This window comes from Apus apus, chromosome 1, assembly GCF_020740795.1.
Source record: "Apus apus isolate bApuApu2 chromosome 1, bApuApu2.pri.cur, whole genome shotgun sequence".
Taxonomy (NCBI): domain Eukaryota; kingdom Metazoa; phylum Chordata; class Aves; order Apodiformes; family Apodidae; genus Apus; species Apus apus.
In genome coordinates, this window is record NC_067282.1 from 295,608 (window position 1) to 310,741 (window position 15,134).

The following is a 15,134-nucleotide window of genomic DNA, read 5'->3' on the forward strand; positions in this document are numbered from 1 at the left end:
AGGGCAGGATGGATGAGGCTTGTGCAGCCTGGTCTGGTGGGAGGTGTCCCTGCCCATGGCAGGGGAGTTGGAACCTGATGATCTTTAAGGTCCCTTCCAACCCAAACCATTCTGTGATTCTATGACTCTAAATTGTGGAGTTGGAAAAGACTGCTGTAATCATCCAGTCCAACTGTTCCCCCAGCCCTGCCAAGGCCACCACTGCCCCACGTCCCTCAGTACCACATCTACAGGGCCTGGAAACCCCTCCAGGATATGGAGGTGTGTTACAAGTATGTTCTTCTTAAAAAACTCTGAAGTGTGGGGTGGCTGCACACGAGTGACGTGTTGAGCTTCGGTTTGTGGTGGTTTGGGTTGTTCTGTTCTTTCTTACCCAGTCCAGAAGGGCTGAGGTTTGGGTTTCCACCGTGGAATGTGGAAATCATAGAATTCCAGACTGGTGTGGGTTGGAGGGGACCTTAAAGCTCATCCATTCTCACCTGGGCAGGGACACCTTCCATTAGACCAGGTTGCTCCAAGCCCCATCCAACCTGGCCTTCAGTATGTCAGGGATGGGACAAACCCATCTACTTTCCTCATAAGCTCATCTTATCTCGACGGGATCATCTCAGCGTTTGCTCTGAGCTCATGCATAATTTATAGACTTTCCTTCTGCAGTTCCTCAGAGTTCATCCTGAACCCTCTTTGAGGTTTTAAATGTGAGACCTTCCTGCATGGAACTGGGCCAGGAGCTGTTAAACTGGTTTCACAGCCATCTCAGAGCAGTCACCCCGGGATAGTTCCTTAATCATTATCTGCTCACAGTGAATCTGATCCAGCCCCTGTGAAACAAAAAGGGTTTTTCTTCACACAGCCCAGGTGGGGAGCTCTCCATGGGGGCTGTTCTCAGTGCCTGGGTCTGTGCTTTAGTCTCTAGGGCTGGTCTGTGGTCACCCGGGTGAAGCACAGGCCACCCTGCAGCAAGGGGCCCAACAGCCACGTTTGGTGCTTGTGTGGACTTGGGCATGCAGCGAAAATTTGAAGTGTTAGTCTTGAAATGTAGAAAAATATGTGAAAACAAGCCAGAAAAATCCATTCCATAATCAGGAAGAAGGCAAACTTGTTTTAATTGACGTGTTGTATAAACGTCCAACCCGCTCGCAGAATGTCCCAGTGGGATGAGGAGCCAACACTAACAAACCCCAAGTGAGAAATGAGCCTCGTGAAATAGGAGGCAAAACTGGAGCTGTAGTTACCCCTGTCCTGAAAACGGGCAGGAGAAGCCCTGGCTCTGAGACCTGCCCTTGGAGCACTGGGAGGCCAGGGTGGTGGAAGGGCTGGTGGACTTGGCCTGGAGAGGAGGCACCCGGCTGAGGCCGTGAGCAACCCCTTGGTGTTTGGGGTTTCACAGGGCTCTGGTTGTTGGACATAACCCTGCTGGGAGTGACAGCACTGAGGGGTGGTCTGCAGTGCTCAGCCAGGGCTTTCCAGACACAGAAATTCCAGACTGGTTTGGGTGGGAAGGGACCTCAAAGCCCACCCAGTGCCACCCCTGCATGGACAGGGACACCTCCCAGCAGCCCAGGCTGCTCCAAGCCCCATCCAACCTGCCCTTCAACACTGCCAGGGATGGGGCAGCCACAGCTTCCCTGGGCAACCTGGGCCAGGCTCTCCCCACCCTCACAGCCCAGAATTTCTCCCTCACATCTCAGCTCCAGCTCCCTCTGCCAGCTGGAAACCCTTCCCCCTGCTCCCAGCCCTCCCTGCCCTTGGCCCAAGCCCCTCCCCAGCTTTCCTGGAGCCCCTTCAGGCCCTGGAAGGTGCTCTCAGCTCTCCCTGGAGCCTTCTCTTCTCCAGGCTCAACACCCCAACTCTCCCAGCCTGGCTCCAGAGCAGAGCTGCTCCAGCCCTCCCAGCATCTCCGGGGCCTCCTCTAGGAGGAGAGGAGCTGAGTGCGAAAGCCAGCGGGTGGTGTTCCTGGCCAGGCTGCCTGACGTTGCTGTGTTCCCCCAGCAGAGTTCTGCCGCATCGACAGGCCCCTGTGCCACGATGAGGATGAGCAGCTCAGCTTCGAGGCCGTTCGCAACATCCACAAGCAGATGGACGATGACGCCAACGGCAACGTGGACGTCGAGGAGAGCGATGAGGTGGGTGCTTGGCTGCTCCCCTGTCCTTCCCCCTGCAGCTCCCTGCTCAGAGAGGGCTGTTCCCTCACGGGAATGCTGATGTGGTTGCCTGACATTCAGCTGCACAAACTTGCTGCCTGTCTCTTCATCTGGAGCAGGAAGGAACGTGCCATCTTGGGCCACGTCTCTGATCCAAGCGGGACGTTTCCGTACCCTGCTCTAGAGTGTCTACAGCTTTTTCTCTCTTCTGGGGGTTTCCAGCCACTTAGTATTTTGCTCCACACAAAGGATGATGGATTTATTTCAACACTGAAAGACAAGAGGATCTATTTATGTACCTGTTATTTATCACTTCATTCCTTTCTCTTTTGATTGTGGGCTTGGGAAACTCGTCTGATTCTGATGGAGCCTCTTTAGTCACTGCTGGGCAAAGCCACGGGCTGCTGTGTCCTCATGGTGTGGTGTTTCCCATGTTCCTCCACCACCCAGGAGGAGACAGTTACAGCAAATCTGTGTGTGGTGCTGAAATGGCACAAATTTTTGTTGTCTTGGCTTTCAGGGTTTTAGTGAAGAGAAATAAAATTGTTGTTGTTCTCGATAGAAAGAAGTAACTATGAGAAAAGGGAAAGCTCTTGACTGGGGATGTTGCCTCAGTTGAGGTGGATGCTCACAAAGCTCTGCTCAAGGTGAGAGCTGCTGGAAGTGCTTGAAGCTAAAGGAAAGAGGTGAAGGGATCTGGAGTGTTGTGTCCAGCTCTGAGGTCCCCAGCACAGGCAGGACACGGAGCTGTTGGAGAGAGGCCAGAGGAGGCCCCGGAGATGCTGGGAGGGCTGGAGCAGCTCTGGAGCCAGGCTGGGAGAGTTGGGGTGTTGAGCCTGGAGAAGAGCAGGTTCCTGGAGAAGAGAAGGAATTGTGTCTGAAGAGCAGTTAGGGAACTTGGCAGTTGTCAGCAGCTTCCCAGCAGGTTCTCCTGAGGAAGGCAGAGATGATGGAGTTTCTGTTGATTAATGGAAAAGGCTTTTTTCTGTCACTTCTGTTAAATCCTGGAGCTAGATTCCTGTGGAAGTCTTGGGGAGTCTTTATGATAGTTTGATTTGGAGAACTGTCCTAAATAGCTTCTTTCCTGCCTTTTACCCACCCATTGAAGTGCTGCTGCCAACCTGTGACCAACCCCACCACCTCCCCTCAGCCCCACGTGCAGCCCAGCCCCAGGATCTGCCACCAGAGACGTGTTCCAGCAGCAACCCCGGGGGGGTGGGTGTGACTCTGGGATCTGAAAGGTCTTTTCCAACCTAAAATGCCCCCGTGATGCTGTACCTGCAGGGGCAGGCTCTTCCTCTGCTGAGCTCCAAACTTTTATTGAAGTTGTGTTAAGTGAAACTTCTGCTCTTGGCTTTGGAGCTGCTGGAAAAGGAATTTCAGGAGTTGTCCTTGGGGAGCCACTGGCTGCCTGAGCACTTAGCATCTCTGCTTCTCAGGTCATCAGCTCTAACCCCCCAGGTGTCCCCTGGAGTCATGTGGTCATTCCTGTCTTTGGGGCTGGGGAGACACTATTTGAAAGAAAGGAAGAGGCTCAAATTTAAGCCTTTTTCTGCTCTTAGGGTTGATCTTTGTATGCTGGCACCTGGGGAGCACACACAGGGGATGGGCTGGTCTAGAATCATCATAGAGCCATGGAATGGGTTGGGTTGGAAGGGACCTTAAAGCCCATCCAGTTCCCCCCCCTGCACGGGCAGGGACACCTCCCAGCAGCCCAGGCTGCTCCAAGCCCCATCCAACCTGCCCTTCAACACTGCCAGGGATGGGGCAGCCACAGCTTCCCTGGGCAACCTGGGCCAATGTCCTCCTTGTCCTGAGGGGCCCAGAACTGACCCCAGGACTTGAGATGCCCCCTCCCCAGTGCCCAGCAGAGGAGGATGATCCCTGCCCTCGTCCTGCTGCCCACACTGTGGTGACACAAGCCAGGATTCTGGTGGCATTTTAGCCACCTGGGCACACGCTGGCTCATCTCCAGCTGGTGTTGACAAAACCCCCCCGGACTTTTTCTCCCAGGCACTTTCCAGCCACTCTGCCCCAAGCCTGGAGCACTGGGGGGGTTGGTGTAATTATAGAAAAAATCATGTCCAGCGACTTCATGGTGTCCTCAAATCATCATTGCATTTTCCTTTCTGGGAGTGAATTTTCAATGAAGTTTAAGATGACATCAGTGACCTCGATTCAAACATCCCTCTTGGGGGAAGCTTCTAATTAGTGATCTATTTCTGCTCCTCATGCTCACTCCAAAGGCAGCTCCAGCTGTTTGGGGGCAACTCTGGTGATGCAGGTTCATGCTGACAGGTCTCTCAGATGCTCTTAGCCTGGTTTCCTAAGGAGTCACACAGCCACAGTGTGGTGAGGGTTGGAAGGCACCTCTGGAGACCATCCAGTCCAACCCCCTGCCAGAGCAGGATCCCTACAGCAGATCCCACAGGAACCTCCAGAGGGGTTGGGATGTCTCCAGAGAAGGAGCCTCCACAGCCTCTCTGGGCAGCCTGGCCCAGGGCTCTGCCACCCTCACAGGCAACAAGCTCCTCCTCATCTTCAGCTTGACCCTCCTGTGCTCCAGCTTGTGCCCATGGCCCCTTGTCCTGTCCCTGGGCACTGCTGAGAAGAGACTGGTCCCCCCTCCTGACCCCCCTGGAGATACTGATCAGCCTTGAGGAGACCCCCCCTCAGTCTCCTCCTCTCCAGCTGAACAGCCCCAGCTCCCTCAGCCTTTCCTCCCAGGCAGATGCTCCAGTCCCTTCATCATCCTTGTTGCCCTGGGCTGGACTCTCAACAGCAGCTCCTTGTCTTTCATCAGCTGGGGAACCCAGAAACAAGGTTTATGGTGTCTCAGGCAGTCCCTGGCTCTTCTCAACTTCTGATCCCACTGCCTGGGGCCAGGCTTGTTAGCAGGAAAGAGGCTTGAAAACCAGAGTTCTCTCTAACTTTAATGAATATTGGTAGATTAGAAAAAATCACAGAATAATGGAATAGTTAGGGTTGGAAAAGACCTCCAGGATCACCTAGTCCAACCGTTCCCCCAGCCCTGCCAAGGCCACCCCTGCCCCGTGTCCCTCAGCACCATCTGCAGGGCTTGGAAACCCCTCCAGGGATGGGGACTCCCCCCTGCCCTGGGCAGCCTGGGCCAGGCCCTGACAACCCTTGCCAGGAAGGAATTGTTCCCCAGATCCAACCTCAGCCTCCCCTGGCACAACTTGAGGCCGTTCCCTCTGGTCCTGTCGCTTGTTCCTGGGGAGCAGAGCCCGACCCCCCTGGCTCCAACCTCCTCTCAGGAGCTGCAGAGCCAGCAGGTCTCCCCTCAGCCTCCTTTGCTCCAGGCTGGACACCCCCAGCTCCCCCAGCTGCTCCCAGCTCATCTCTTTCTATTTTGGTGACGGAGAATAGAGAAACCAGAGGATCACCTGAGCTTGTGTGGCTCACAGGCTGTTGAGATGTTAAAGTTGGTGTGGTGACAGGGGGGTGGTGTGGTGACAGAGAGATGATGCACAGGGAGCTCTTCAGTCCCTTGGTCCCTTTGGGCCCCTTGATACTGGCACTGTCATGAGTTGGGGCACGTGGGCTCCTCTCACCCAGGTGGTTGGTGGTCTTCAGGAGGTTTGATGAGCAGAGACCCAAGGATGTGGGAGGACGTTTGAGTCCTACGGATTAAAAAACCACGAGGAATAAAGCTCCAGAAAGTCACACTTGGTGGAACCACTCGCTGTGAGCCTGGTTTGAACCTACTTTGAACCTGGTTTCAGCCACTGAGACACCAAGCGCGTCACAGCCAAGAAACGCGTCCAACTCAAACTCCTCACCCCTGGTGGGGAGGAGAAACACCTCCTGGTCACGGGAGTTGGCAGGAGGAGCATTAAAATGTAGGTCCCTGTGTTTAATGAGGTTATATAATCCCCAAGTGGTTCCGTAATTGTTTTTTCTGGAGGGGGAGGCAAACGTCGGCCTTGGAGCGTGTGGGGCTCTGGCACTGCCCCTGGAGAGGGTCTGGGTGGGACCTCTGGAGGTGGTCCTGGATGGGACCTCTGGAGGGGGTCTGGGTGGGACATCTGCCTCTTGAGGTGGCCCTTAGTGGAACCTCTGCCTTTGGAGGTGCTCAGCACAGGCCTCTAGAGATTGTTTCGGGTGAGACCTCTGGAGGGGGTCCTGGGTAGACCCTCTGCAAATGGTCCTGGGGTGGACATCTGGAGGCAGTCTGGTGAAACCCCTGCCCAGGCAGGACTACCCAGAGCTGGCTGCCCAGGACTCTTTGAGTTTTGGGTGTCTCCAGGGATGGGATCAGGAGGGTCTTTAAGTCTCTGAAGTTCTACTTTGCAGTGGTTTGCAAGTGGGTCAGTGCTTTGGGTGGTGGTTCCTGAGTCTGGTGTTTGAGACATCCAGGAGCCCCGTGGCTATTTCAGACCATGTGCATGAGCACACACAACACGTGTTCCGTGTGTCACCTGAGTGTGTGACATCTGTGGGGAGTCCCTCCAGGAGAGCTGTGGACCTTGGAAATTGTCTCTGCAGGAGCCATGCAGACGTGGGCTCTGAGGAGCACCCCAAGTCCTGCTGGTGTCAGGGACACAGGTTTGTCACAGTCTGTGCAGTGGGAATTCCCAGCGAATCCTGCTGGTTGTCAGCAGGTGGGGGCTGGAGAACTTGTGTTCAGCAGTAGCTGATGGAACAGAGTGTAGAACCATGGAACTGTTTGGGTTGGAAAAGACCTCCAAGATCCTCCAGTCCCACTGCTCCCCCAGCCCTGCCAAGGCCACCCCTGCCCCGTGTCCCTCAGCACCATCTCCAGGGCTTGGAAACCCCTCCAGGGATGGGGACTCCCCCCTGCCCTGGGCAGCCTGGGCCAGGCCCTGACAACCCTTGCCAGGAAGGAATTGTTCCCCAGATCCAACCTCAGCCTCCCCTGGCACAACTTGAGGCCGTTCCCTCTGGTCCTGTCGCTTGTTCCTGGGGAGCAGAGCCCGACCCCCCTGGCTCCAACCTCCTCTCAGGAGCTGCAGAGCCAGCAGGTCTCCCCTCAGCCTCCTTTGCTCCAGGCTGGACACCCCCAGCTCCCTCAGCTGCTCCTCACAAGTTCTCCAGCCCCTTCTCCTTCTGCTCCAGCCCCTTCCCCAGCTCCCTTGCCCTTCCCTGGACACGCTCCAGCCCCTCCATGTCCTTCTTGTCCTGAGGGGCCAGAACTGCCCCCAGGACTCCAGGTGCCCCCTCCCCAGTGCCCAGCACAGGGGCACGATCCCTGCCCTGCTCCTGCTGCCCACCCTGTGGTGGCACAGCCAGGATGCTGGTGGCCTCTTTGGCCACCTGGGCACTCTCTGGCTCATCTTCAGCTGCTGCCACAGAATCACAGAATTATAGAATCATTAAGTTTGGAAAAGACCTCTAAGGACATCGAGTCCAACTCTCAACCCAGCACCACCATGGCCAATAAATACACTATGTCCCAAAGTGTAAATTCTACACAGTTTTTGAGCATTGCCAGCAATGCTGAGTTCACCACTTCCCTGGGCAACCAGCACTCCCAGGTCTTTTTCCAGTGGGCACGTTCCAGCCACTCTTTCCCAAGCCTGGAGTGTTGCCTGGGGTTGGTGTGACCCCAGGCCTGGCACTGAGCTCGGTTAAACCTCCTACAATTGGCCTTGGCCCATGGATCCAGCCTGTCTCCATCCCCTTGCAGAGCCTCAACCTATGGATCCAGCCTGGCCAGATCCCTCTGCAGACCCTCCCCACCCTCTGGCAGACCCACACTCCCACCTGTGGGTCTCCTGGGTCGGCAGTCACCTGAAAACATCTTTATTTCCCCTCTCTGGTCAGAGGAGCAGCACTGAGGTGCCCACATGGTACCAGCAGAAGCAGACAGTGCTGGGCAGGGTCTGACTCCCTGTATTTGCACTATTCTTTTTGGCCTTTTCCTCTCAGAGCTGCTCGGAAGGTTTCTGGGTGCTGGTGGGTGCCCTCTGGCTCCTCCAGCCCTGGGGCTGCCCCGTGCGGGAGCAGCTCCTTGGAGGAGGTCCCAGCCCCATCCTGCAGCCTCCTCCTCCCCACCTGGATACCGAGGTGTCCCGCCAGCCCCTGCGGAGCCCTGGGGGATGGTGGAGGTGGTGGTGTGCTGGAGGAGAAGCTGACAGGGATCACTTTTCCTTCCTGTGCTCCCCGAGCTAAATATACCGCGCGGCAGCTGAGGGCGGCGGGGCCGGGGGACACGTTCCCGCTCGGTCACGGGGTAACGAGCTGGGAGGACAAGGGTGGCTTCAGCCCTGGCTGCAGCAGGGACCAGGGCTGGGCATTTTCCCATTCTCACTGAATCATCGAATCCCAGACTGGTTTGGGCTGGAATCACAGAAAGCCACAGAGTGGTGGGGCTGCAAGGGAGCTCTGGAGATCATCCATCCAACCCCTGAGAGCAGGATCCCTACAGCAGGTCCCAGAGGAACCTCGAGAGGGGTTGGGATGTCTCCAGAGAAGGAGCCTCCACAGCCTCTCTGGGCAGCCTGGCCCAGGGCTCTGCCACCCTCACAGGCAACAAGCTCCTCCTCGTGTTCAGCTTGACCCTCCCGTGCTCCAGCTTGTGCCCATGGCCCCTTGTCCTGTCCCTGGGCTCTGCTGAGAAGAGGGAAGGAACCCTAAAGATCATCTAGCTCCAACTCCCTGCCCTGGGCAGGGACACCTCCCAGCAGCCCAGGCTGCTCCAAGCCCCATCCAACCTGCCCTTCAACACTGCCAGGGATGGGGCAGCCACAGCTTCCCTGGGCAACCTGGGCCAGGCTCTCCCCACCCTCACAGTCCAGAATTTCTCCCTCACATCTCAGCTCCAGCTCCCTCTGCCAGCTGGAAACCCTTCCCCCTGCTCCCAGCCCTCCCTGCCCTTGTCCCAAGCCCCTCCCCAGCTTTCCTGGAGCCCCTTCAGGCCCTGGAAGGTGCTCTCAGGTCTCCCTGGAGCCTTCTCTTCTCCAGGCTCAACACCCCAGCTCTCCCAGCCTGGCTCCAGGGCAGAGCTGCTCCAGCTCATGAATTATATTTTGTGCCCTTTTGGGCCTACTCCAAGAGGTCCATGTCCTTCCTGTGCTGGGTACCCCCGAGCTGGACACAGACCTCAGAGGGGTTCTCAGGTGAGTGGTGAGTTCTCTTATACCAAACACCATCTGTTCTAGACCTGATGTTCCTCTGAGCTGAAGGCCTTTTTCTTTGCTTCCCATTCCAGGATTTTCTCCTCCCTTTCCCAGCAGGGCCTGCCCCGGGCTGTGCTGGCTATAAGGAAAGCAGCTCAGGAGCTGCAGCCCCTCGTTAAGAGGCTTTCCAGACATCAAACCATTTTGCTTGTTCTTTTCCAACCAGCTTCTTCCCAGTCCTTTTGCTGACACACCAGTCTAAGGAGGGGTCCCAGATTTCCACAAGGCACGTTCAGTAGCAATAATCATTCTACTGCTCCCTCCCTCTTAGCACTGGAAGGGTTTCCAGCTGGCAGAGGGAGCTGGAGCTGAGATGTGAGGGAGAAATTCTGGGCTGTGAGGGTGGGGAGAGCCTGGCCCAGGTTGCCCAGGGAAGCTGTGGCTGCCCCATCCCTGGCAGTGTTGAAGGGCAGGTTGGATGGGGCTTGGAGCAGCCTGGGCTGCTGGGAGGTGTCCCTGCCCATGCAGGGGTGGCACTGGGTGGGATTTAAGGTCCTTCCAACACAACTCAGTCTGGGATTCTCTGAACTAATTCTAGATAACATAATTTTAATCCAAATGAGTAAAAACCAGAGTTGCTGCATCTCAGACTGACTTGGCCTTTGCCTTAGGAATGATCATGTGACAACCTGGGCATGTGACATCAAGGAAGAAAAGTGAAAGATTATTTTTCACTTTACTCATCTCTCTAAATGATGGCTCAAGGAATAATCCTGCTGTTTATTATTCTCCTAGTTCTTGAGGGAGGACTTGAATTACCATGACCCAACAGTCAAGCACAGCACCTTCCATGGAGAAGACAAGCTCATTAGTGTGGAAGATCTCTGGAAGGCCTGGAAGACATCTGAAGGTAAAGGAGACAAAAAGGGAAAAGGGAACAGCCTGCTCTGCTCCCTTCCCTCTTGCCATAAAAGTGATAAACACTTAGGATTTCACAGAACCTTGGCAGCAGTGTGTGATCCTCCCAGGAGGAACCTTCTGCCTTGCCTGCCTTGAGCAAGTGCTCTTCCAGCTCCCTTTTTCTGGGGTGCATTTTGAGGTTTCATTGGTCTTGGTACTTCCCAGCTCTTCGTGCTGGGATCCGAGTGGGGCCACAGGGGCATTAATTGTCATTGCTCTGCCCCTAGAAGTGTCTGTTAAGCTAGGACCAAATGCTCTCCAGTTCCAGGTTCTCCCTCAAATACCCAGTTTCAGCTGGTGGTTTTTGGGGGTACTGGCATCCAGGGTGTTCAGCAGAGCTGCATGGGACATCTCTACACACATCCACACATCCACATCTACAGGATGTGTTTTCCTTCGAAAAAATTTGCTGAACCTGAAAAGCTCCTTAATCTAGTGAAAAGAAGGTGGAACAAAGTCCTGAACCTGTAAGAGAACATAAATTCACTTGCTGCAGGAATAAGCTGCTCAGAAAAGGGGTTTGTTCTTCACCACAGGCAGTTGACCCAGGGAGGGGTGGAAGCTCAGTCCCTGCTGGGAAGCTTCCTGAAACTTCTGAATCTTGGGAAGAACTTTTTGATTCCTTGGTGCCTCCCTGGCTGCCCCAGCCCCAGGGCAAAAGGCACAAATTCACTTGGTTTTGTGCTTTTTCTCCTGACCAGAATTTTGGATCTTCTATTTTGAGAGATCGTAAACCCCGTTTTTCTTCCTTCTTTCTAGTTAGGAAACTTTTTATCCTCCAGTGAGGGGCTTTGTGGCAGGATGGTGTTTTATCTGAAGTCCAGTAGCACGAGTCAGAGCAATCTTCAGTGCTGTGAGAATGGAAACATGGGGGAGGGTGTAGGAGTAGGAAGATCTGCACTTTTGCAGAACATGGGTTTAGAGTTGACTGTATTTGGAGTTCCTCACTGCATGGAGTGGTGCCACTGGCTGCCCCATCCTCCTCCTCAGGTGCTTTTCCTTTTCTCTTGCTGTGCTTGTCATCATGGTGCTCTTGAGACCCAGAACATCTTTTTTTTTCTCTGGAGCCAGGCTGGGAGAGTTGGGGTGTTGAGCCTGGAGAGGAGAAGGCTCCAGGGAGACCTGAGAGCACCTTCCAGGGCCTGAAGGGGCTCCAGGAAAGCTGGGGAGGGGCTTGGGACAAGGGCAGGGAGGGCTGGGAGCAGGGGGAAGGGTTTCCAGCTGGCAGAGGGAGCTGGAGCTGAGATGTGAGGGAGAAATTCTGGGCTGTGAGGGTGGGGAGAGCCTGGCCCAGGTTGCCCAGGGAAGCTGTGGCTGCCCCATCCCTGGCAGTGTTGAAGGGCAGGTTGGATGGGGCTTGGAGCAGCCTGGGCTGCTAGGAGGTGTCCCTGCCCATCCAGGGATGGATCTAGATGATCTTTAAGGTCCCTTCCAACCCAAACCAATCTGTTATTCTGTGATATCTCATTGATGTCCTGTTCCATTTGTATCTGATCTCTCTGTCTTCTCCATGCCCTGTGTAGCCAGAGTTGTAAGGAATGTTTCAGTTCCTCAGAATCCCAGGACAGAATAAATCCTTAGGGACATCATTTGAAAGGCAGTTTGGAAACACAGTGGTTCTGTGCACGATTCTGGAGTTGTTTCTCCAGATCCAGGCTCCCTGTCCCATGGAGATGGGCAGCCACGTGCTGGGAGTTCCTGTCCCAACCACTGAGAAGCCTGAGTTGCTCCAACGAGTCGCTCGGTCTCCTCTGTGCCTCCTGTGAGAAATGTTTATCCCATTCTGCAGCTGTTTACAGATGGCTTTGCCTGAAGTGTATTTTAATGTCGGATGGGAAAGGGTGGAAATCATTAAGGGCTGGAGGAGAACATCCCATGATACTCCCCAGGTCTCTTAATTGCTGAGCTGCTTTTGCTCTCTCCCTGCCCGGGACGCTCACGGGACCTGTCGTGTCTTGGCTGGAGCTGCTGGGGCAGAGCTGGTTTCCTTCTTCTGCTTTATTCCTGGGTTTAGTTCCCACTCTTGTTTTCCTTTCTCGTCAGTCTGCACACCCAGCGGATGAAATAAATTCCTGGTTTCCAAAGGGCAGTGTCCTAAGGAGCCTGACCTTGGCCTTGGAGCCCGAGCCAAGCTGAGTAGAATCAGACTTGTAGAGAAGATCCACGTCTTTGTGCTGGTGTGAAAAGCAGCTTTGGAATAGGACTGGAGCTCAGACAGGGTGCCTGGGCTGCTGTGCCCGTCACTGGTGGGTGCCTGGGGCTGCTTTGCCCGTTTCTGACCTCAGTTTTCCAGCAAATGCTTTTCCCACCTGCTGTTGTTGTTGTTCCTGGCTTGGGGCAACCTGGTCTAGTGGGAACTGCCCAGCCCATAGCAGGGAGTTGGAACTAGATGAGCTTTAGGGTGCCTTCCAACCCAAACCAGTCCATGACTCTATGGAGGGGACCCTAATTAACCAAAAATAGGAAGGGTGTAATGTTCTTACAAGGTGTTGGATTTGATGGATAAACACCTCAGTAAGCCTGGCTCTATCAAAGCCACTGGAGTAGCAGATCATAGACTCACAGGCTGGTTTGGGTGGGAAGGGACCTCAAAGCCCACCCAGTGCCACCCCTGCATGGGCAGGGACACCTCCCAGCAGCCCAGGCTGCTCCAAGCCCCATCCAACCTGCCCTTCAACACTGCCAGGGATGGGGCAGCCACAGCTTCCCTGGGCAACCTGGGCCAGGCTCTCCCCACCATTGCAAGCATTACATGGAGGTGACACCTTCTATTTAAGCCCTGCTCTGCTTTGCTCAGTGCTTGGCTCTTGCTCTATCTGCTTTGTCATCTTGCCAGCATTTAGAGCTTGAAGATGTTTCTCATATTTGTTGGACAACTCATGGTTGACTCTTAAGAAGTGTCCATGCAGGCTCTGAACTCAGCAGCCCTCAGGTCAGCAGTAAATGGGGCATTTCTCCACTCAGCTGTTGGGGGTGTGAGAGAGGGACCAGTGGATGTGGGGCCAGCAATGTGCAAGGTGGTGACCAACAGCGGTGGGCAATGTCCAGCCCAGCACCCTGGGTTCACAGGATCACTGGATGGTTTGGGTGGGACCTTGAAAGGTCACATCTAGCCCACCCCTCCTGCAGTGAGCAGGGACATCTTCAGCAAAACCAGGTTCTAACCTCACCTGGGATGTTTGCAGGGATGGAGCATCTCCCACCTCTCAGAACTACCTGATGGTTGGGTAAATGCAGGAAGAGCTCAGGCCACGCTGAGCAAAGGCAGAAGTCCATAAAATGAGCCCAGCAAACCCTGCTCTGCCCTGTTGCCCTCTCTCATTATTTCCTCTGCCCTCACCGTGGATGTGGGTTCGACAGAACCGGGCACCAGAGGCAGGAGCTTGGTTTCCTTCCCTGAGCCCGTGGAGCTGGGGCTCAGCTCCCAAAAGCCAGTCCCCCAGTGCAGAGGTGAGGCAGTTCAGGAGAAAAGGTCACGCAGGTGACTTGGGCTGCTGCACCCCCTGCACCCTCTGCCACAGATCCCTGCCTCCAGCTCTTTGCACCTGCTTTCTTAGGGCATTTCTGCATCTGCTGCTGACAGGGTGGACGGGTCTGGAGGAGGGATGAGGCCTTCAGAGCAGGTCACCAGCTGTGTTGGCTGAAGTCAGTGTTGCAGGGGGTTGGGGATGTGGTGGGGGTGAAGGTGCTTTGTGGGGAGTTTGGAGACAGCAGCATCTCTTGGGGACAGAGTGATTTCACTTCAGGGCTGCCAGCACCTTGGGTGTGGCCTCTCCCTTGGGTGCTCCTGGTGACATTGCAGCAGAGCTGCCAGGGCAGCCTCACCTGGGCCAGTGCTGCCTGAGGCTGCTGCTTTATCTGATGGCCTCTTTGCATGTCTGGGAGCTGGAAGCACCATGTCAGATCAACCACCCTGAAACATTTTGTTGTCAGAGGCTCTGCTGGGGCAGCACCAGGCCTGATGCATGGAGTGGTTGGTGGTATCTGTGAGTGGAACATCTGGCAGCCCCAGGTGTGAGGAGCAGCTGAGCAATGACCATCACCCAGCAAACACCATCTGTGGGATTGCCTGGAATGTCCCAGGGGGATGAGTTATTGCCTAATCCTAGAATCCCAGACTGGTTTGGGTGGGAGGGACCTCAAAGCTCATCCAGTGCCACCCCTGCACGGGCAGGGACACCTCCCAGCAGCCCAGGCTGCTCCAAGCCCCATCCAACCTGCCCTTCAACACTGCCAGGGATGGGGCAGCCACAGCTTCCCTGGGCAACCTGGGCCAGGCTCTCCCCACCCTCACAGCCCAGAATTTCTCCCTCACATCTCAGCTCCAGCTCCCTCTGCCAGCTGGAAACCCTTCCCCCTGCTCCCAGCCCTCCCTGCCCTTGTCCCAAGCCCCTCCCCAGCTTTCCTGGAGCCCCTTCAGGCACTGGAAGGTGCTCTCAGGTCTCCCTGGAGCCTTCTCTTCTCCAGGCTGAACACCCCAACTCTCCCAGCCTGGCTCCAGAGCAGAGCTGCTCCAGCCCTCCCAGCATCTCCCTGGTAGTCCCCAGGATTTCATGTCCCCTCCTGGTCACTTCACACTTCACAAGAATACGTTTAAACTCTTCAGGTAATTTCCCTTTGCTGAAGGTGGTAGGACCAGGTGTGTCTGGTGAAGTTCTGCTCGTGTTTCTCTCTTGATGATGTTAGTTGCTTGGTGAAACCATTCAGCTGCTTTGGTTGTTTTCTGCCTCCTACAGTGTATAACTGGACAGTTGACGAGGTGGTTCAGTGGCTCATCACCTACGTGGAGCTGCCGCAGTACGAAGAGACTTTCCGAAAGCTGCAGCTGAGCGGCCACGCCATGCCCAGGTCAGTGCCCCTGCACTGCCCTCTGTTCCTCTGGGATGTGCCAGGGAACACCCCAGAGCTGAGGTGACTCATAACATGG

General features: G+C 55.3%; 1 protein-coding gene across 9 annotated transcripts in view; it reads left to right on the forward strand.

Moving 5' to 3' along the window:
* The window catches only part of STIM1 (stromal interaction molecule 1), a 93,626-nt gene that overhangs the window by 35,496 nt on the left and 42,996 nt on the right, over positions 1 to 15,134 (forward strand). For 7 of the 9 annotated variants that reach the window (XM_051608672.1, XM_051608671.1, XM_051608674.1 and 4 more), the window contains 3 exons: positions 1,993 to 2,126; positions 10,043 to 10,157; positions 14,944 to 15,055. In XM_051608672.1, the coding sequence (XP_051464632.1) occupies positions 1,993 to 2,126; positions 10,043 to 10,157; positions 14,944 to 15,055 (361 nt within the window). The remainder of the gene's footprint in view (positions 1 to 1,992; positions 2,127 to 10,042; positions 10,158 to 14,943; positions 15,056 to 15,134) is intronic. The other 2 variants (XM_051608673.1, XM_051608677.1) reach the window with 1 other exon arrangement.